Source organism: Miscanthus floridulus, chromosome 8 (genome assembly GCF_019320115.1).
Source record: "Miscanthus floridulus cultivar M001 chromosome 8, ASM1932011v1, whole genome shotgun sequence".
NCBI lineage: Eukaryota > Viridiplantae > Streptophyta > Magnoliopsida > Poales > Poaceae > Miscanthus > Miscanthus floridulus.
The window spans coordinates 202,531,737-202,553,004 of NC_089587.1; the positions used below are offsets into that span (position 1 = coordinate 202,531,737).

General features: G+C 48.3%; 2 protein-coding genes and 1 long non-coding RNA gene across 5 annotated transcripts; 1 reads left to right on the plus strand and 2 right to left on the minus strand.

Annotated features, from left to right (window-relative positions):
* Window positions 1–9,299: 9,299 nt before the first annotated feature.
* Window positions 9,300–11,659, minus strand: LOC136474616 (pentatricopeptide repeat-containing protein At1g31920-like). Its single transcript, XM_066472174.1, has 2 exons — window positions 10,897–11,659; window positions 9,300–10,797 (listed from the first exon to the last, which is right to left on the minus strand). Exons 1-2 carry the CDS (start codon window positions 11,386–11,388, stop codon window positions 9,433–9,435), a joined length of 1,857 nt encoding a protein of 618 aa, XP_066328271.1. The 5' UTR covers window positions 11,389–11,659; the 3' UTR covers window positions 9,300–9,432.
* Window positions 11,660–13,083: 1,424 nt separating this feature from the next.
* Window positions 13,084–17,998, minus strand: LOC136477939 (protein WHAT'S THIS FACTOR 1 homolog, chloroplastic-like). Of its 2 annotated transcripts, none has more exons than XM_066476214.1 (2): window positions 15,830–17,998; window positions 13,084–15,709 (listed from the first exon to the last, which is right to left on the minus strand). In XM_066476214.1, the coding sequence occupies exon 1, from the start codon at window positions 17,742–17,744 to the stop codon at window positions 16,575–16,577; it is 1,170 nt and encodes a 389-aa protein (XP_066332311.1). In that variant the 5' UTR covers window positions 17,745–17,998; the 3' UTR covers window positions 13,084–15,709; window positions 15,830–16,574. The 2 variants fall into 2 exon arrangements, with proteins under 2 accessions (XP_066332311.1, XP_066332310.1); XM_066476213.1 differs by having other exon boundaries at window positions 13,084–13,708; window positions 13,845–17,998.
* A 187-nt stretch (window positions 17,999–18,185) lies between these two features.
* Window positions 18,186–21,178, plus strand: LOC136477940 (uncharacterized). 2 transcript variants are annotated; one of them, XR_010764154.1, is made up of 4 exons: window positions 18,186–19,112; window positions 19,287–19,360; window positions 19,724–19,929; window positions 20,778–21,178. It is a non-coding gene; the product is annotated as an uncharacterized lncRNA (long non-coding RNA). The 2 variants fall into 2 exon arrangements; XR_010764153.1 differs by having other exon boundaries at window positions 18,193–19,360.
* Window positions 21,179–21,268: the final 90 nt, after the last annotated feature.

Below are 21,268 nucleotides of genomic sequence, written 5' to 3' on the forward strand. Positions count from 1 at the left end.
CATTCACACACTAGCAGATCAGCTGTGATTGGATAATTTTGGACACTGTATCGACTAATTGTGGATGTTCCAACTGAATACTTGAATCTCTTTAAATCAAATCCGCCGTTGGATTTGAATTCATTGTCCCTTGTTGTAAAAGGGAACCTTTGTTGTTTAAATTTTCCCTTGCAATACTCCCCTTACTCTATGGTCTATGACCCCACCGCCTTCATGGCGTGTAAGTTGGTAGTGGTTGCCTGGTTAATAGCTTATGGTGCCGCGACGAAACCGAGGGCTCCCTATGGAATAGCTGCCACATGTTGACGTGGCTCGACATGCACTGGTATCGAGGTTGTTAACCAAGTGCCTTTGCCAAGTTACACCACCATACCGTTTTTGCTACAAAATAATTTCCTTGGAAATGTTTAGGTGTTCAAACAGGAAATCCACAACGGGTTGATAAAATAGTATTCTCTCAAAGAAAGCAAGAGAACGTGGTTTTGGAGGGAGTGTTTATGTCGTGCTCTCAATTCATACAGAAGTTGGTACACATGGTGGACAAGGAAGAGAAAGAGAAAGAAGAGTAGTAAGGGAAGTTAGCCTCGGATAGTCGGGAGTAATGGTAAAAGCCTGAGTGGATGTCATATCCCAAGCCTTGTGTTTAGTTGACGCGCTACGCATGCTGGGTTTTTTGCTACGTGCCCTGTGGATGCTGTCTGTATTGGGCCCTTAGCTCCCCATTCTCGCGTGGCCACGGCATTATGCCGCACTCGTCGTCTTTGTGCACTGTGTGTTTCTCCTTTTCCCAGCATCCGGTCGGCTCTTGACTCTCATGTCTTGTCCCCCAGACTAGACCCCCCATCCTCTCCCTTCTCTCTTCTTTTAGGGACATGACCGCCCTCACACCTCCCTCGTCGAGCAAACCCCCCTCTTATCTCCTCTCCTTTATTTCCCATCCGCTCGCTTGTGCAGTGAGCGCACCTTGGCCGTGTTTATCTTCACAGCATGAAACATATGTGTATTCCATTCATGCCGCCTCCAATCTCAGGGTGTGGCGCCCCATCTCCATTCACCACTATAAAATGCCCTCGGTCCTTGGTCTTCTTCTCCATCCCCATTTCCCTCGCATTCGGAGCTGAGTTATGAAATACAGTTGCCATTGTAAAGCTTGGTTCGTCAGTCTGAGGTGATGGTGTAATCTAAGAAGAACAAAGGATCTGGTTTCCGAAGAAGTTCAAGTTCCCTTGGTTAGTTTGGTCTTAAGGTTCACAATGTTTGAGTTTTGGGAGTCCTGTTTCTGGATTAATTGGTGCTACGCTATGTTTTGGATAATCATTATCTTATTGTTTCTCCATTGTCCTCGCCTATCTTGACTTCTGGATTAAGTCTTGGTTGTACCAGGTTGCTCTTGACCATGTATCTCTAGATCCTCGTGTGGTTTAGCATTTGAAGTCGTGTAATCTTTCATGTAATCCCTGATTTATGACATGTAATCGTGTTTCCCCCTCTTCCGGTTCTTGCTTCGAATCTCAGGACAAGATTCTTTTTAAGGGGGGTTGGTTATAACACCCCTGGTGTTACGAGCTCATTTAGCACCGTGATTTAGGCCTAAAAAATTTTCAAAACAATTTTCTCGGATTTTTTATTTAAAGCATACGAGAAGCGATAAGTGAATCATGTGTGACTTAATTTTGTGGACCCGAATCAACGCCCCAGTCGAATTACTCAGTGCGTAAAGATATTTAGGAATGCCTGGCAATAATTCTAGCCAAGGGATAGCGAACGGTTTGTTCTATTAGATTAAACAGGAAAAGGAACTTTAATAAATAAAATAAAACCCATTAATAAATAGAATGATATATATATAGGTATATATGCTCGCGTGTCTATTTTTAAAGGATGAACTAACAAGAGAGAGAGCACAGTAGCTTCGTTTATTTTTTCAGGCGTGCAGCGTACTCGCCTGGCATTGAAACTATGCACCATCTCGTCCATGCCACTGTTGTCCTACGACCAGCATCTTGTGTGAGCATCCTTGCTACTGCTACACAGCCACTGTCTTTTGCTTATAAGAAAGATGGTCGGCCTACTGTTCGCATCGTCCCGTCGCTTTGCAGCACTACCGTAACACGTCGTGCTGTCCCGGTGTTAATGAAGTTGGCTGATCACTCCCGTTGTTTCCTCCTGTTCTTTTCTATCTTTGCCTGCCTTACTGGTCTTGTCTGTCTATCCTGAGCCATTGCTCACTTGCTCTCTGCTCTCTGACCTTGCTTGCCTTGCCTATCTTGCTTGTCTCGGCCTACCTTGTTGTCTCTGTCGGACGCAGTCGAGTTCTCTGTCTCCTCCTTTCTTTTTCTTCTCTGCTGTAGATGGGAGGCGTCCCAACTTTGGTTTGCTCTCCTTGCTCTCTCACTCAACTCCCTCCTCTACTTGCCTCACACGATGCCTCTGCCACTAGAGCATCGCTCAGCAGCGCCCATTGAGGCCTTGTGCTGTGTCTCTCCCCTTCCACCGCTGTCCATGCGGGGAGCCACTGCTGCCGGCAGCCACGCCATGCCACAATGCTCCACTGCCACGCCATTCCTATAGCTATCAGCGTTGCTTCCCCCATGCCCGTGCATCGGCATACCCACTAGGGTTGCACCCACCATTGCCCTGAGCGCCGCCCTACCACTACACCTGAACGCCGTTGCCGGTTGCTATCCCATAGTCCCACGTGCGCTACTCATCCACCTCACGCTGCTAGTGCCGACTTTCCACACGAGTGAGCCCCCGACCCGTGTGTGGTTTTGCCCGCTCTCTGCTCTCCCTCACCCTTCCTCTTCTTGTCCACGCCCGTATCGCCCGGCCATGCACTCCGTCCACATGCGTCTTCGCTCGCTCCTAGCACTACTCCATCCGATTCCCTACCACCGTACGCGCAGTGCACCCGTGCTCGCGCTGCCGTGCACCGCGTCTGAAGCCCAGCGCGACTTCACGCTGCTGCTCTCTATTGCTCTTTCCTCATGAAGCACCGGTGGCTACGCTCTCGCCGCTTTCTGCTGGCACCTATGGTGGTTCCCGATGCCGACCGTTGCACACGCCGGTGCGCCTAAATTCTGCGCCGTGTCTCCATTGTGGTCCGCGCCCATGCCCGCAGCACCGCCCCTTCCCCGTTTCCATCTCCTCCGCTAGCGCACCGTCTTCCCTACCGGTGCTCTTCTTTGAGGAGGATGAAAAGGTAAAAAGGACTTAAGCGTAAATAGCACCTTTTACCATGTTCTTTTTGCAAAAGTGCTTGACTCATACATTTACAAGTAAAGGCTTAGTTGATTTAGAGAAAGCTTAGGGGCCTAATCGCAAAAACATCGTCATTGTCTGTCCCTGGCCATGTGGGCCATGCTCGTCCACGTGTGGGCCGGCGTGCTTGCCGCCGCACCTAGGCCACTCTCACTTGCGTCCGCGCCATTTGGGCTAGACGGGTGTCGCCCACGCTAGGCTGGCCTGTCGTCGCCCACGTATGGGTCGTCCGCTCCACCGACCACGCGTCGGGCTAGCTTGTGCCTACGCGCTTGGGTCGTTCGCCGCGTTGGGCCACCGCCTGTGTCGCTTGGGCTGGCCTGGTGCTGCACTGTGCGCTGGGCCACGCCATGCTGCTGGGCCACCACCTTGACCGTTGGGTCGAGTGGTGGTTGCTGGTCCATTTAGTTCGAAGACATTGTTAATTTAGTTTTGTAAATAAATTTATAAAATTTGTAGTAAATCATAGAAAAATCATAAAAATGTCAAACCAATTTTGTTAATCTCCTAAAATCATGATCTACCTATTAGTATATTTTGTTCACATAGTTTGATAATATTCTTGGAAGCTGTATAATTAGTTTAAGGTACTTAATATTGTAAAAATATAAATTTATAGGAATTGTTGTGATAAATTGGTAATATTGTGGAATCAAAAATTTGTACAGTAGGCTCCTAGCAATATTAGGTACTCACTGTAATTTTTGTAGCTATAGAATAATTAGTTTGCTAAATAGATAATGATGCCCTATTTCGAATAATGATTAAATCGATAGAATGAAAAATGGAAACACATTTGGTTTGGATAACTCAAACTTTAGTTGGGAAGTAACATCGTATTCGACAACATGAATATGTAGACTAGCGCGTTAGAACTATCTCGTTAGCTTATGAGACATAATCGGATTTCTAAGCATTTCGTCTATCGTTGATTATTTACATCTATGCATTTGCATCAATGCATATCATATAGGTACGATGATGGATCAACGAATCAATTGAAGGATGATTGAGAATCTAAAGATAGGGTGATGGTATTATCCCTAGGAGGTGATGCGATGGGCTTTCTATTCAGATAGTGGATGATCTGAAGATGCAGATACTAACTTTTTAATATATATCTTACCCAGGCAAGCCCCAGTGCATAACCCCTACTTTTCTACAGTTTAAATTATATTTGTGCATTAAGTTTTAAGGAGTTGAATGAAACCCACTTGCATATATATATATATATATACCTTTATCCCATGAGTCTTACTAGTACGACAGGATCATGTAGATTGCTATGCTACAGGACTCCGGTAGAAGCCGAGTGATTGTCTGTCACTCGCGAGAGATAGGAAATATATAATTGGATTATTATCACATGGAAAATATAAATGGTGAAAAGGAAAATTATGACTGGGTAGGGATATGGTTGGGTATTGGTGGGTGTAAGAGGTTGTGTCGCCGTGGACGCGGGGCATGGTTTGGTTACACTGCTTTCCCTGTCTGTGTCGGTTAAGGACCGGTCGTTGCATAAGCCATCGAGACAAGTCACAGACTTATTATCCTGAGCACATACCTGGGTATGGGCGCTTGGAAGATTTGTTGCTCTCTTATCATGGATCCAGCTCTTTCCGGACCGACTGTCAGGGTATTTTTTTAGTGGAGGAGGTCCTTGCACCGCACTGAGTTCGGGACTCAGGGGCGGGGGCTTGGAGTCTTAGTTTGGATGGGGACCTAGACACCCAAGACAGGAGGGTGATGGGTTGGTCCTACTTATATATTGGGTATAAGTGGGGCATGTGTTTTTGGGGTACCCAGCTGGAGGCATTGATTCGTGAATCACCGGACGATCCGGTGCGGCTTGTTTCATGCCTAGCACCGTAGTAAGAACTGAAGATGAAAGATGGAGGATGGAAAAAGGAAAAAGGAAATCTGATTGCTTATCACCTGCTTGAAAGTAGCACAGGTGCTTACATAGAATGGTTAGTTAATGAACCAATGTGGCTATTAATAAAAATCAAATATAAGGACACACTTTTAGTAATGCTCCTGCAATTGCAATAAACCCACAAGCCAGATAGCCTTGCATATCCTTGGAGTCTTTTCTTTTCTTCTATTGGGTAAGTCTTGTTGAGTACAATTGAGTACTCGGGGTTTTATTCCCCCTGTTGCAGGTGACAAGTGGATGCTAGAGCTGACTCTTGTGTGTGGATTTCTCCTGGTGGGCTCAGAGAGGATTTTCTTACGCTACGATCATAATTTTTATTTATAACTCTCACCAATATTTTATAAAGGAAAGTTTTATAATCTGTTGTCATAGTTTACATATCAATGCTTCATTATGCCATGAATAGATAATTATTTCCGTTGTAATTCTGATCACATGTTTATATTCCGTTGTTACATTAAATTGTTCATAACTCTGATAATCTGATTACATTCCAATGTTATAATAATAAATATTATACTCTGATGTTGTATTAAAAGTGATGTAAGAAATGGTTAAGAATGATGTAAGTTTTATTCTATCATTTGTGATCTTGATGTAAAAATGTGGATTTTCGGGTTCTCCCTTGGGGTGTGCCCGACGGAACTGCGTAATTTAGTGTTCTCCCTTGAGTGCTTAGTGTCTAATGGAAGACGAGCGCTCCTAGGAGTCATTAGATTAGACGGTTTTGCCACATCCTGGATGGTCTTCGGCTTGAGCCTGGCGAGGTAGTCGCCCTCGCACAGCATGGCCAGATGCGGCTTTATTGTCTGGGCAGCTTGTTGTCGATTACACCAGTGGCGGCGTATGTCGAATGCGGCTTCTAGATGGGGCTTAGCCGTGAGTCAGAAGCAGGCCCTACTGCGGTGCTTGGCCATGGTGTGTCGACGCTGCACAGAGACAAGTCCGTTGCTCGAGCACCCGCGCCATGGTCTTCACCAACGTGTCCCTCAGCGGAGAACTGGTATGCCTGTCTAGCCTCAATGGGGACCTGGTACGCCCGCCCGCCTACAAGGTTCTGGCATTGCCGTTCACCTTCGCCCACTACTCGTCGTTGGCAAGTCGGCTTGCTGCATTGCGCTTTGGGTGGCCCTCGGCGGGCATATTAAATCTAGGTGAAAACCATACCTAACTATTGCTCCAGGCTAGCGACGATGGCGCAAATGGTGTCATATCCGTCCCTGAAAGCGTCGCTGTAGATTCTCAATTCCTGCTACTGCGGAAGCCTCACTAGTAGAGAAACGACTTTCGGTTCACACCTTTAGTCTTGGTTGTGTTGGGGTTCGGTATTAATGTGAGCATTAGTACCGGGCCTAAATTTTACAGGCACCGAAGGCCCTTTTATCCCAGTTGACAACACCAACCGGGACTAAAGGTCCTCAAACCTTTAGTCCACCAACCGGGACTAAATTCTGACCTTTTAGTCTCGGTTGGTGCCACCAACCCGGACTAAAGGTCTCCCACCTGGGACTAAAGGTCCCCCATTGGTTAATTCAAAAGGAGAGCGCCTGGGACTCTGTCACATCTAGTGTGCAGTTGAGTTGGTAAGGGACCTACGCGCGAGGCAAGAGGTCTTGGGTTCGAATCTCACACACCACAAGAGAGGTCTTCTAGGATTTAAACTATTTTTTTAGTTCCAAGGATGGGCTTTAGTCCCGGTTCCGTGACCCAGGATTAAAGGTCACGACCTTTAGTCCCGGATCCATACTAAAGCCAGTTCCCAATCAGGATTGAAGCCCACCTATGCACTAGTGCCTCTCCAAGCTTGCATTGCTGCCTCAGTTGGGCAGGTCTCGAGGCGAAAGCCCTTACGAGCCTGGTGCTCCAATCGTCGATGGTGGCGTCTGTGGGCATCACTTCCCTTCTTGAAGGCATCGATACAAAGCACACCAGCCTTCGCTCGTGGCTGGCGTGCTCTAGTGCTCTCTCAAGTTGCTCTCCCCCATCTTGTTTTGGTCTGCTACCATCCTGCCCTTTGGCTTCTGCACACACCACTTGCTGTCAGGTGCTCACCACCAACGGCTCCCTCTGTCGTCCTTTACATCACTTGAGTGTTTCATCTCATAATATGCTAGGTTGTGGGGATCTTGGTCTCTTCTCTGGATCTCCTTGTTCTCCCCCTGACGTTCCTCCCCCTTTGAGGCTTCCTTCCCCCCAATGGCGCTGGTGGACATTGCGGTTGGAGCCCAGATGCGCTCATAGGCGATGCATCTCGGTTGTTGTCTGTTGGCTTCAACTCAATGCCTTACTGCCTCCTGGCTGTCGCTTGTCAAATCCCACTTAATGCCTTACAACTGCATGTGGTTTAGAGTTCTTCGGAGTCTGTCACTGATGGTGGCACATGTTAGGAAGTAGTATTTGCATTCGCTTCGATTTGTAAGTTGAGTTAGCTAAATCATGTTGTTATTGTTGTTGTGTTGTGTTGTGTTGTGTTACTGTTGATGTCATTGTTATCTCCCCCTCTTTGTATCCTGTTGGATCTTTTAAGAGTCACCCGTATAATAGTTGCTATGCACCCTTCATTACCGGCTTACCGAAATCTATGGAGAATATATTCAGGTGGAGCCACTCAGCTCCCCCGGTGTTTAAAAAAGAGTCAGAAAAGAGGGTCCCCTACCGCGATGTGAACATGCCATGCCCAGGGCCCGGCCCGTGCCCAAGTTGAGCAGCATACTGTACAAACGTTCCAAGAAAAAAAAAAGATGAACGCCATACTGCAATACTACTTGGGAACGGGCAAGATCGACTTGGGAACGGTTTATGATCGTATCAAGCGGGATGTTAATGCATGACGCGCATTCATACGAGGCCATGTTTGGCTTACTTTATAATCTGCCTTGTTTAGCTTCTTTTTTCAGTTAGAATAGTGTTTTTTTCTCTCAACAATTCATCCACAACAGTGTTTTGTCTCCCAATTTCAGCCAAGCGAACAGACCTTGATCTCGATCGGGATCTGATCTGCAACATCTGCAGCCGTCACCTCAGCTTTGTTCAGTCGCTTTGCTAGCCATGAAGGCTCAAGCTGTTTTGCTAGCCCATGGTCTGCTACGCAGAGTAGTACCCAAGGGCTGAAGCTGTTTCAGCTCACATGTCAATGTTTCCGGCTGTTATTTTTTTTTCAAAAAAGAAAAAATGTTTCCGGCTGGATTACTGAACGAAGTTGCTGTGTCAGGCTGTTTCCCGTTTAGCTCAATACATCGAAAATAGCAGCAGGACTTTGGAACCACGTCTACTGGATGGGAAAAAAACTCTGGTGGTAAACTGGTAATACAGTGTCCCAAAAAAAGAAGGCACATCTACTGCACATACATACGCGCTAACTAAGCTTCTTGGACACCGATGATATACAGTAATAAAATCAGCACTGTCAAATATTGATTATTTCATAGCAAAAAATAGACGGTACGGAGTGTGTAAAAGTGTTACTAGTATCGTAGGCAAACGTGTTACTACTACATTAAGGACCTACATGGAATATTGTCATTTTCAGGCACCAAACACCGCATAAAAGTGCAAGGCAAAGTTGGGGGGTTTAGAACTAGTGTCGTAGGCAAACGTAATGGACCTGTTTTTTCCCCCTCATATATAATGCAATGCAGTTATTTGAGGTGTCCTCTTTGCCAACAAAGCCTTGAAAATGCTGGTCCTTAGCAGCAGGTTTTTGTGGTTCCAGTTTTCGGTTGGCCAACAGAAATTCGCAGTTTGAAATGATTCGGATCATCAGCACAGAAACTAGCTACATCCGTTAGCATTTTACCTTCTGAGCCTCATGGCGCTGCTAATTGCTTGCTATCCCTCTTCACTTCTCCTATATTTGAAGTACCTGATTTTTCATTATTGCTTAGACAACATGTACTTTATCATTGTTTGACTATAGGAAAAATTTTGAGTTGTCTTTTGTGAGTTATCATTTTACCTGTACTAGTTGGTTATCTAATTAAAATTGTCACCTGAAAATTCAGGCACCTGAAATATACTGCTAGTAACTTCCATATCTCTACTAACCCAAATGGAATCAAACATAGCAACCTCAGCCTTTGAAGTGACAGCAAATGTTCAAACATTTTTGTCGAAGACGTGTACCATGTATTCCATTCACAGCAAAGGAATCATACATACACTGAATTGCAGAAACAAAGAAAGAAATCGCTGTTGATATTTACACCATTGATCCACAGTTCACACCAACGGAACCGTTACCAGTAGTGTCTGCAAGTGCAGGCGCCGCGCCTGAACCGGTGGAGCCGGTTCCGGTCCCTGATGACGATCTCTCGCCTTAAGATCTCCGAGATCAGCGCGCTGTACGCGTGGCATTCCTTGCTCATCCGGAGGTTGGTCACGACCCTCACCGGCGCCCCCTCCGGCGTGCTGAGCAGGCCGAACGCCATGGCCAGCTTCTGGCTGTGCGCGGCGACCACGCGCCGCTTCTCCTCTTCGCCCACGTCCAGCGCCACCTCCGACGTGTCAGGTTTGTAGCCATCGAACCGCAGCTGCCACTCCATCTGGTGGAGCATCTCGTAGATGTCGCGCGTCCGCGGGTGCGACATGTCCTGCGACACGAACCGGTGCAGCACACCGCGTACCTCCACGGCGCTGAACCCGGGGGATTGCGCTAGGCCCCAGTCCACCGCCTCTGTCCGGAACGCGGCGGCAGCGGCCCAGTTCTTGGCCCTGGGGTGCATGTCCGCGACGATGATGTAGTCGCCGGCGTTGGCGGCGCCGAGGCGCCTCAGCTCCTCAAGTGCGCGCTCGGCGAGATCCAGATCCCCGTGGATCCGGCACGCGTTCAGCAGGCTTCGCCAGGCCGTGTCCGTCGGCCCCGTGGGCATGCTCCCGATGAGCGCGCGCGCGTCGTCCAGCCTTCCGGCGCGGGCCATCAGGTCCACCATGCAGCCGTAGTGCTGCGCGTTGGGCGCGACCTTGTGCTCCAGCCGCATGCGGTCGAAGCACCGCAGCCCGTCCTCGAGCAAACCGTCGCGGCTGCAGGCGTTCAGCACGCCGACGTACGCCGCCGCGTCGGGCGCGTGGCCTTCCCTGACCATCGCGTCGAACTCCTGCAGCGCCTTCCGCCCGTCCCCGTGCAGCGCCAAGCCGGATAGCATGGCGCTGTACGTCCACGCGTTCTTGCCGTCCATCGCGTCGAACACCGTCGTGGCCTTCTCGATGCTGCCGCACTTGGCGTACATGTCAACCAGGGACGTCTGCATGATGGTGTTCATCCTCACGGTGTTCCTCAGCAGCGCGCAGTGGACGCTCCGCCCGATGTCGAAGGAACCCAGGTGCGCACACGCCGAGAGCACGCTGACCATGGAGCTCTCGTCGGGCCTCCACCCATCGAGCACCATGGCGCCGAACAACTCGAGGCATTCGCGCCACAGCCCGGCCTTCGTGTACGCCGCGAGGAGTGCGCTCCAGGAAGCCGTCGTCCGCTCCTCGGCCTCCACCCGGTCAAACGCCAGACGAGCCATCGCCGGCTCGCCGCACTTGCCGTAGAAGCTGATCAAGCTGTTTTGCACGTGCTCGTCGTGCTGGAACCCAAGCTTCACGATGTGCGCCTGCAACTGCCAATGTAAACAAAGAAATGTCACACCCCATCGGCTAGCGTGTCAACGATTGCAGAAGAGCACACTGCTTGGTCGAGTGCGAGCTGAAGCTGTCACCTGCCTCCCTTCTTGCAAGGCCGCGAGCTGCGCGCACGACTTGAGTACGAACGGGAACGTGTAGCTGTCAGGCCCGACGCCCGCCTCCAGCATGTCAACGTACAGGCGCAGCGCGGCAGCCGGCTCACGATCGCCGCGGCCGCCACCGACGTGGCCGCGCATCAGGGTGTTGTAATCGAAGGCCTCCGGCTCGACGAGCGACTCGAAGATGGACGCCGCGAGCTCCATGCCGCCCGGCCAGCCCGAGAGCGCGCACGCCGCGAGCAGCGGCCGCGCGTGCCGCGGGCAGCGGTCGAGGCCCAGCTTGATGTGCCGCGCGTGCGCCTTCCTGACCTCGTCCAAGCTCCGCACCGAGACGGCCGCCGCCGTGCCACATGGCTGCGCCTGGTCCCTCGGCCTCTTCTCCAACGCCTGCGCCGGCGCCGGTGCGGCGGTTCTTGGCGTGGCGACCTGGTGCGTCTGCGCCTGAGACAGAACTAGACCTCCCACCATGCTAGCACCATCGGCGAGCGGTGGAGCAGAGGCAGTGTGACGAAACTACCATTGCCGAACCGTGGCCGGTGGCCACATGGAGCTCTTGTGTTCACAAGATTCGGTTACCGCGACGAGTAAAAATCGCGTGTCTCTCTCGCCGCCGTGGTCGCCTTGCTCGACCTCATTGTGTGCAGAGGTTGCAGTTGCAGATATGGACACCGCGCTATTGGGCCCCACGTGCAAGCGATTTGTGGCTGGAGAGCAGCGCTGGGATTTTCTTGAGCTGTTGAATGTCATCCAGGAGTTGGAGCGGGCAAATGGCAGCTGGGCGGAGGCGATGCCACGACAAACCAATTAGGTTCAGGATAAGGTCCGAGTCCAACGGGGCAGCCACCAAACAGTCCAATTCCAGACTGCATATTGACAGCATAGGCCCACCTACCAGTCTCTAAACATGTTAACAGTTGCGGCAATGTAAAAGCTTCTTGTTTGGTTTTTCGCTAACTTTTGCCCAGCTTCTGAATTGAATAATACTGCACATTACTGAGTACTGACAACCCCCCCCCCCCCCCCCCCCCGCCCTCCTCCCTCCCCTCCTTTCCTCAATTAATATCCTTCCACATTACTGAGAAGCTTAGAAAATTGTATATGGAACGACCAGGTGGCGCAGAATTTTCACAGAAAAAAAAGACATTATCATGAGAAAGGCCCTAGGTAGTGAGGAGCTCATCGGCCTATACAGATCTCCCCATCATCTGTGACCCTATCTTTAAGGTGGAATTATATGAATTGCCTTAGACATCCTCAAATGCGTCTTCATCATCGTCACGAAACATGGCTACCATTTTCATAGCTAGCTTCGAAGTCATCTTCCTCCTTTGGCAACCAGGCATGAGCAAGTTGGATCACATGTTGCCAGCCTCCGATATCAACTTCGCCATGTCATCTAGACCATAATGCTCGTCCTCAAAAAGGTGGTTAGCCTCTGGAACGTCACTTTGATGATCCTCTGCGCTAAATACATCGGTTCTGTGGCTGAGTTACATTGTTTTCTGTAGCAGTTTCCATCGGTGTCACTCAGAAGAGGGTTGGATGCTGGCCTTCACAGCTTGATCTGTGCGATCCTACATACCATCAGCCTCATCCGATCTTCCAAAGCTTCTGATCTACATGTCTCAATAATGAATCCCCACTGGCCATAAGATCCATGGGACAGGATCTCATACTAAAAAATCATAGTTGGATTCATCATTTGTAGATTCTGTCAGAATGAAAATGAATTATAAGGGACATATAATACATGATTTTAAATTGAATAATGTATAGTAGCATACTTGTGTAGAGATTGCACGACATGTTTTCTCTAAAAGATGGTCAGCAAATTATAATAGCTGAAGTTACTTTGATAGGGACCTTAGCATGCCATGCTATAGTTTTTCAGTAGCACAGCACAGAAGAAGCAAGGCTACCTACACTCCAGTGCCAATTTAGTCCATTATGACATAACCTACCATCCTTTTGAACCAAGGATGGAGCAGTAATTCCGCTTCCTGAATTCAGAATTATCCCAAGCCATATATGTGCAGAAAGAGCACCAAAGAGCCGCTCTATGTTCTTGGCTATCACCATCCACAGATAGAAACACACACGACTCCTATAGGATGTAGGCCTTTTTTTCATTGAAGTCCATAAACATATAAGGTTTCATTGGTACAAAATAATTAATTCATACTTTATTCAGAGCTCGAAGGGCGGGCCTGGTGCAAGCGGTAGAGTCTTACCGCCTGTGACCGAAAGGTCTCGGGTTCGAGTCGTGGTCTCCTCGCATTGCACAGGCGAGGGTAAGGCTTGCCACTAACACCCTTCCCCAGACCCCGCACAGAGCAGGAGCTCTCTGCACTGGGTACGTCCTTTATTCAGAGTTCATGATAATGAATTGATCACTGGAGACAAGAAATGCTCGGTGGCAAAGATGTACTAAAAATTTGAAGGAAAAAAAAAACATTTAAAGGTTTACAGCCAAAGAGATAGCTTGAACTTTCAAAGTCAGCACTGGAAGCACACGCCTCAGTATCTTCTATGTACTGCTCAATGTGCCACTGTGAGGAAGAGTTTCTGATCTCTATGCATAGCTTTTCCTTAACTAGCCACGCACCTCAGCCCCTCACTTTCATTTATCCAAAAATCCAAATATTCAGGGTGTGGATCAGAATTTGACTCCGAAGCCTTTTCATATGCCTCCTATATTCTACATTTGCACCATGGCCAAGTATAAAATATGTTTTCTCTGCAGACTAACATTGGCAGCCCAACATTGGAGAGTAAGCAAGGAGGATTCCTGCATAATTATTTGAGACAATTACCCTGATTTAGTATTGAGGATTTATGATTGGACCCAGAAAATTATAATGTTAGATGGAAAATGAAATAAAGGATGCATGAGAACACAGGTTCAGTTTGGACGTCACTCTTACCGACGACCATAAAGAGAGCAACCAACCGGTCAAGATCAGAGAAGGAACCAACTAACCAAGAGAAAACTCTTCACCAAGATTTGTTGTCCACATGAAAAAATTAGCTAGGTGGTACTTCGTTTCAATTGTTCACCTGCATGGCATTCAGTAGCAGCAGCAACAATAACAAACAAAGCCTTTAAGTCCTAAACAAGTTGGGATAGGCTAGAGTTGAAATCCAGCAGAAGCAATCAAGGTTCAGGCACGTGGATAGCTGTCTTCCAAGCATTCCTATCTAAGGCTAAGTCTTTAGATATATTCCATCCTTTCAAGTCTCCTTTTATTACCTCTACCCAAGTCAACTTCGGTCTTCCTCTGCCTCTCTTCACGTTGCTATCCTGGCTTAGGATTCCACTACGCACCGGTGTCTCTGGAGGTCTTCGTTGGACATGTCCAAACCATCTCAACAAGTGTTGGACAAGCTTTTCTTCAATTGGTGCTACCCCTAATCTATCACGTATATCATCGTTCCGAACTCGATCTCTTCTTGTATGACCGCAAATCCAACGCAACATACGCATTTCCGCGACACTTATCTGTTGAACATGTCATCTTTTCGTAGGCCAACATTCTGCACCATACAACATAGCAGGTCTAATCGTCGTCCTATAAAACTTGCCTTTTAGCTTCTGTGATACCCTTTTGTCACATAGGACACCAGATGCTTGCCGCCACTTCATCCACCCTGCTTTGATTCTATGGCTAACATCTTCATCAATATCCCCGTCTCTCTGTAGTATTGATCCTAAATATCGAAAGGTATCCTTCCTAGGCACCTTCGAAACTAATATCTTCCTCCTCCCGAGTAGTAGTGCCGAAGTCACATCTCATATACTCAGTTTTAGTTCTACTGGGTCTAAAACCTTTGGACTCCAAAGTCTCCCGCCATAACTCTAATTTCTGATTCACTCATGCCCGGCTTTCATCAACTAGCACTACATCGTCCGCGAAAAGCATACATCAAGGGATGTCCCCTTGTATGTCCCTTGTGACCTCATCCATCACTAAGGCAAACAAATAAGAGCTCAAAGCTGACCCTTGATATAGTCCTATCCTAATCGGGAAGCCATCCGTGTCTCCATCACTTGTTCGAACTCTAGTCACAACATTGTTGTACATGTCCTTAATAAGCCCGACGTACTTCGTTGGGACTTTATGTTTGTCCAAAGCCCACCACATAACATCCCTTGGTATTTTATCATAAGCCTTCTCCAAGTCAATAAAAATCTTTCGGGTTTCATCTCTATTAGAATGGCTAGATTTAATGTTGGCTCGCCACGCCTATCACAACCCTCCTCCTTTACCAGGGCTTGGGACCTGCTATGTTGAGATAACATAGGCGAAGTTGCATGGCATTCAGTAGCAAAATAAATTATATCAAGTATCAGAAGACTTGACTGAAAACCATGCTTTCTACTTATTTTAAGTATTTGACATCACTCACAAACAAAAAAGGTAACTTGACATGATGCTTTCATATAACCCTAACAAAGCACATAGGATGACAAGTCATGTGCGTAAGATATTTCTGATAGAAGCAAACCTGAAGTTCATGATGAAAACAAAATGAACAGGAAATAACAAGCATCGCCACCAATAAAAAATACTAAATTTTAGATATCTGTAGATCTTATTTTAGCAAAGCATAACTTAAATATCTGCTGCACAGGCCAAGAAATTCATCAATTACCAAACTAATGGATGAAACTAGAAGTGCTAATTTATCAGCTAGGGTACTTTTTCCTCTATCTACTCCAAAATCAACACCCTGTTTGCTTTGTCCTTTCAAAATACTGGTGGACCACGGGATCTTCTTCTCCTTATCCCTAACAACAAGGAACACATCAGATTCGGATCCTAAATAGTTTAGCTACACTACCCACTTGATATTTCACATTCAAACCGAGAAATGGAAGTATAAAGAAAGGAGAATAGAGAGATCTCACGGGAGTTGCTTGCTGATGCCTAGGGCACTAACAGGGAGGACACCGGGCACCTCCAAGGATCCCTCGATGGCCTCACGCCAAATCACTGTGCCCTAACACCAGATCAGAAACTCTCCGGTTTTGTTTTCCCCACTACCAAGCGGGAAGGCCGATGCGACACGAGCAACAAGAAAACCAGGTGCCCCTGCAGACCTTGTACCGTCGGCGTCGCACAACATGAGCAGCACACCTTATACCCCTGGACAAGACATACCCACTGCACTCAGCCCTACCATCAAAATCCATGTATGTTTTCCACCTTTTCTATCTCCACTCAGGCAAATGGCACACTTGTCAACACAGCAACAGATGGCCGCAATAGCAGCAACATCCCATGCCAACAGCACAAACCACATCCCTTGCCACAATATATTCTGCTGCCTCTGCAACAATACTTATATTATTGCCTTGGTCCAAAATGGTTACATTGTTGCAATCGTCGAGGACAGAGCAAAGCATCTGGTGCCTGTGGGGATCCTCTCTTCAGTCATATATTCTAGTTAACAGTTAACAAATTCCATTCCCTGTGACAAGACAGCAACACACATTGGTACCATTTTCAGCTGCAATAGTTTGCCAACCTTATTGCATCCATAAGACCACAACCACAGGCAAATGTTTTCATAAATCACATAATGGCAAAATGCTCAAACCCCAATCAGTAAGCTATGCACTGATGATGTTCACCTGCCTCTGAATATCAACACTACTGATTGCCATCACCGAACAACACCTTATAAAACCGCCTCCTCTCCTCCCTTTTCTCTGCACTATCCAAGCGCGCCGCTTCCTCATCCTCCACCTCTTTCTCTTTCTTTACCTCAACCTCCCCTCTCCTCCTCTTCTTCTCAAAATTCACCGCTTGCCGCCGTTGGTTATACTCATGCAGCCCCTCCTGCATGAGCTCCCCGAGCCGATCCTTTGCCAACACCACCGGATCCTTCTCCTTCAGCTCTGACCCCTCGTAGCCCTCACGGAGCACGACTGTATGTATCTTGTACCGATTCGACATGTAAAAGAGGCAGGGGTGCCAGAGCAGCATCCTCACTGTGCCCTCCGGCAGCCCAAACTCCCTCCTAAAATGCTCCAGCTTCAAAATTGACATCTTTCTCCACAGGGTGAGAGAGAGGAGCTCGTGCACGACGGCCACCGCTCGCTTCTCGGCTTCGGCGTCTGTGCCTGGCAAAGCCCACTCCACCGAGTAGGGCGAGATGTAAGGCGTGGAGGAGTTGAAATCCTCCATCTTGGCGTGCGACTTGATCCATGAGGCCGGTAGCGAGCAGGTGAACCGTGGGGGCGAGTCGCTCGCGGCCGCGGCGGCCTCGACGGCGGAGACGGCGAGCGAGGGCGCCCATCTGACGAGCTCTAGCTCAGCGGCGTTGCGGCGGTGTGGGTAGGGGTTTGTGAGGCGGAAGAGATCGGTGTTGGCGGGGAGGAGGCGGAGGAGGTAGTCGTCGGGGAGGCCGAGAGGGCCCCGCAGCGCGGCGAGTTTGGAAACCTGTAGGCGGCGGCCGCGGGCGAGCATGAGCACGCGCGCGAGGCGGTCCGCCATGGCTGGCTCGGAGGCCGCGACGGCAGCTTCCTCCGCGTGGACGAGCGCCGCCATCCGCTTAGTGAAGCCGAAGTGGGGCTCCTGCTCACCGCCACCGGTGTCGGCGGAGAAGACCTCGAAGCAGGAAGGGTACTTGCCGAGCCAGTTGGCGGCGCGGCCCATGAGATCGAGCGTCTTGAAGCGGGATTGGAGGAAGCGCACGGGCGCCGTGCGGGACGGGAAGCGGAGGAGGAGGCGCTTGATTTGGTTGTTGACGACCCAGCGGCGGTTACGGCGGAGCGCCGCCTCCAGGGCGGGATCCTTCGGGGACGACCACCGCGGCATGCTCGGCGATGAGGCACGGCGGCGGACGCGGCCGGGATGGCGCGTCGAAACGCCGCCGAAAGGGTTAACGCGAGCGGGCTCGTGGGCTTCAGCCGTTGTCTGCGAATGGGCTTGCTTTAACGTTTGGGTGACTTTCTCTGGGTAGTTATCCTAGTTGGGCCTTTTAGTATCTTTATCTTTAACTTTCGAATCCAGAGTTCAAGCTCTGGCTTATCATTGGGCCACGTCACTGACGAAGCTCAGCCGTTGGATCTCCTATGCTGCCTTCGATCGAGCCGTTGCTCTCGGGTCCTCGACCATACTGCTCTCATGACTCTTCGCGAAAGCTCGAGGCGTTGGCTTGCGGCCGCCGCCGGCACCATCCTCAAGCTTTCCCTGCCCGCTCCTCTCTCCATGAGACCATGGCTCTATCTTCTCCTTCTTCCATTTACCTCATGCCTCAGCCGTGTTCAGCGAACGCGTGTGATGGCCATGGCCGCCTCGTCGGGCACGTGCCGAGACCGCGCCAGTAGTTCTTGCGGCCCCAGGAGCGACGGGCAGAAGCAATTCGCTGGCAAGTGCGGTGGAGACCCTGACTGGCTCCAGGTGCTCGAGCAGTCGAGCTGTCCTCTCCCTGCCTGGCTCCTCTTCTGATGGACGCAGGCAGGCAAAGATGCCCTGACGTCGTCGTCATGAGGAAGAAGGCAAGCATCGCTGGCGCCAGAAAAAAAAATGCCAGCAATGACGGCGCTGCACCATCCTCACGCCCCTGTGCTCGCTCCTACGCCACACAGAGCGATAGAAAACACCCCAGCAGCTGCTAGCGATGGCGCTCAACGCATGCTCGATAAAATGCCTACAAGGTCCCTTCTCCACCTTCTCTGCTGACCACCGGTGTCCTCTTGCCACACCGGCGCCTCCCTCCGTCCACCGCGCTCGGCCGTCATCCGCTCCACCCTCCTCCCATCCCCTGCTCAACGCAGCCTCCACCCGCTCCAAATCTTCCTGCAGATGCAATGGTGTTGTAGTTGTAGCCCTCCACCGTTGGTCCTACGGAGGCACGTAGATTTGAGCGCAGGGGCTTGCTGCTCCTCGTCGGCCCAGCGGTGAGGCGGCGTGCCATGACACAGATGTAGCTCCCCGACGAGACGCACGTCACCGCGACTGCGTGCCACCGGCATGGACGCGGCCTCACTGAACCGCCGGCGTTAGCAAAGGGCCCACCGACAACGACGTCAGAGACGAGGCCGTAAGTGTGTGCTTTCTCTGCCCCCATCTCCATGGACTCTGCCTCCATACATGCTCAATATGCCCGTACATCTTGGATAAGAATAGAAGATAGCAAATCTCCGTGCTTGTACTGCGGCTGTGATGAAGTCTGCAGGTGAGGTAATCATAATATCAAGTGGTTCCAATTTGTCTTTGCCCTCCCGTACTCCAGGAAAGCTTGAGTTTGTATGTCATGTGTTTGATAAAATAGCCATATCATCATGATATAAATTGATGAATCCAATTATTCCTAAGTTCAATCTATTAGTCTCTGAAGCAAATTTCTATTAGCAGGTACAAGGATCAGTGACTATGGGTATTCATTTGCAAAGATGTTTTCATTCAACAATATTCAGATTTCATATTAGGTATACATCTTCTCAAACTTTCAAGATTGCAAGTACAAAATTTGTTCAGAGACTTAATCATTTTGCTATAAGTATTGAATTTAGTCATTGCCTTCAAAGTCAAACTGAAACTAAAGACATTTCTGATTTTTTGTGACCAATTCAGTTTGAACTAAAAGAACACAGAAGCAAATGGAGAATTATGGCTTGTTCTTTTCTCAGAATATAGCATCATCTATTACGAAATACGTGCACAGTTCCACTGCTCACTATTTTTATTTAAATGCAGCACATATATTCATCCATTAATAATTAAATGTAGCACATATGTTCATCCATTGCTAGCAAAAATTCTAATTAGAGTTTCCATCTTCCCCAAAAAAGGGCATTGTTCCGACGCTTCCACTCTCTCCGTGAGCTCCATCTTCTCTACTGCATAGTACTCAGATCTTCTGTACCCGTCAGCTGTCACAAATAGATGATGTGGGGGTGGTATGCATGTGCTGCTTCTCATATCCTCAGCTTGTTAGTCGGCCGGCGCGGTAGTCGTCCACGTGGAGCCAGCACCAATCATGTCTGCAAACCATAAGGTAAGTGCTGTTTATATTCACCAATCTTTGCTTGATTTGGTTGAGAATTTTAGAAGCTGCTTCCATAGTTCCATTGATGCTGGCTGCAAATATCTGCGTTCAAATTAAATTAGCAAAAAATCTAAATAGAAGATTTAAAATTGTGATCCATTTTCCTAGATAGAGAATTATGAATTGAGACTTCTTTCCAATCTAATATATCCCTGCGTTTGTTGTTGTAATATTGGGTTAGACAAATCTAAATCTAAGATTCTGATTAAATCCTAGACTACCACCACAGTTTTTTTTCCTGAACAAGCATGCACCAAGTTATCAGCTTAAATGATTTCCTACTGCCATTAACCTGTACTGATGTTAATATGTTACTTAATTCTCTGTGCTCCCTAAAATACACATATACAGAGTGGAAAGATTAATGAATTAACAAAGCAAGATTGTTTACTGTGAATGAACTTCCTCGTTTCATTTCAAATATGAACCAAAAGTTACAATGTTTCATTAAGCAACGATGTAGACCTGAGAATGTGCCTATATATCTGTTCTTCTCCAAAATAGTAAAAATGCAAGATGAAGGAACATGCCATGTTATGTCCACGCAACAGTTCAGGTAGATGCTCTGTGATGAATCTACCGAAGCCTCCTTTTACAAATCAAATGGAGTTTGCATATTACTTTTGTGGAACAAACCTGATCACTTTATTGCTTACATGGAGTGGTATGTTGTTGTGCCTTCATTTATAGAATACATTTTCATTTCTAGATAACCTGTACTAAATAACTAAAGATCAGCTTCCAGAAAGTCTGCAAGTGATGGATTTCTCATGTATACCTTCCTTCATCTCTGTTAGGCTTCTCCCTTGGGCAATTTTTTGGAGTACTGTAGACAAGAACAGCCTGAAGGAAGTAGAATAATTATGGATGCTTCAACGATTCAGCACCAAAAAGTACATGCCAACATTTTCCATTAAATAACACAAGTTATACAGACAGCACTGTCAGCGGGAAGCAAACCTAGCCCCAAACTGCACCTCAATAGGATAAGTTAGAAAGAAGCTTACCGAACTGAGATGGTGAAGATGACCAATGGATATGATATGCTTGCAAGATAAATTAAGCCTATGTTATTTTTATTTTCAGTTGTAAAGTAAGATTTCATGAACATATTTTTTTGAGAACGTGCTTAGCACGTGTTTCATTAAGAGATTGGACACTCAGGTTCCCAATGTTCGAGAAGTGAAGAGCAACACAACAGTTTTTGCTTATATACATATGAAACCATCTCCGACTATCGTCAGTTCATTTAATATCTTTATTCCTCTAGGCATTCTACTCAAAGACC

Coding starts and splice junctions, on each gene's coding strand:
- LOC136474616 (XM_066472174.1), bottom strand. CDS start 11,388: ATGGTGGGAGGTCTAGTTCTGTCTCAGGCGCAGACGCACCAGGTCGCC. Junction 10,798..10,896: donor CCTTGCAAGAAGGGAGGCAG/GTGACAGCTTCA, acceptor TTACATTGGCAG/TTGCAGGCGCACATCGTGAA.
- LOC136477939 (XM_066476214.1), bottom strand. CDS start 17,744: ATGCCGCGGTGGTCGTCCCCGAAGGATCCCGCCCTGGAGGCGGCGCTC.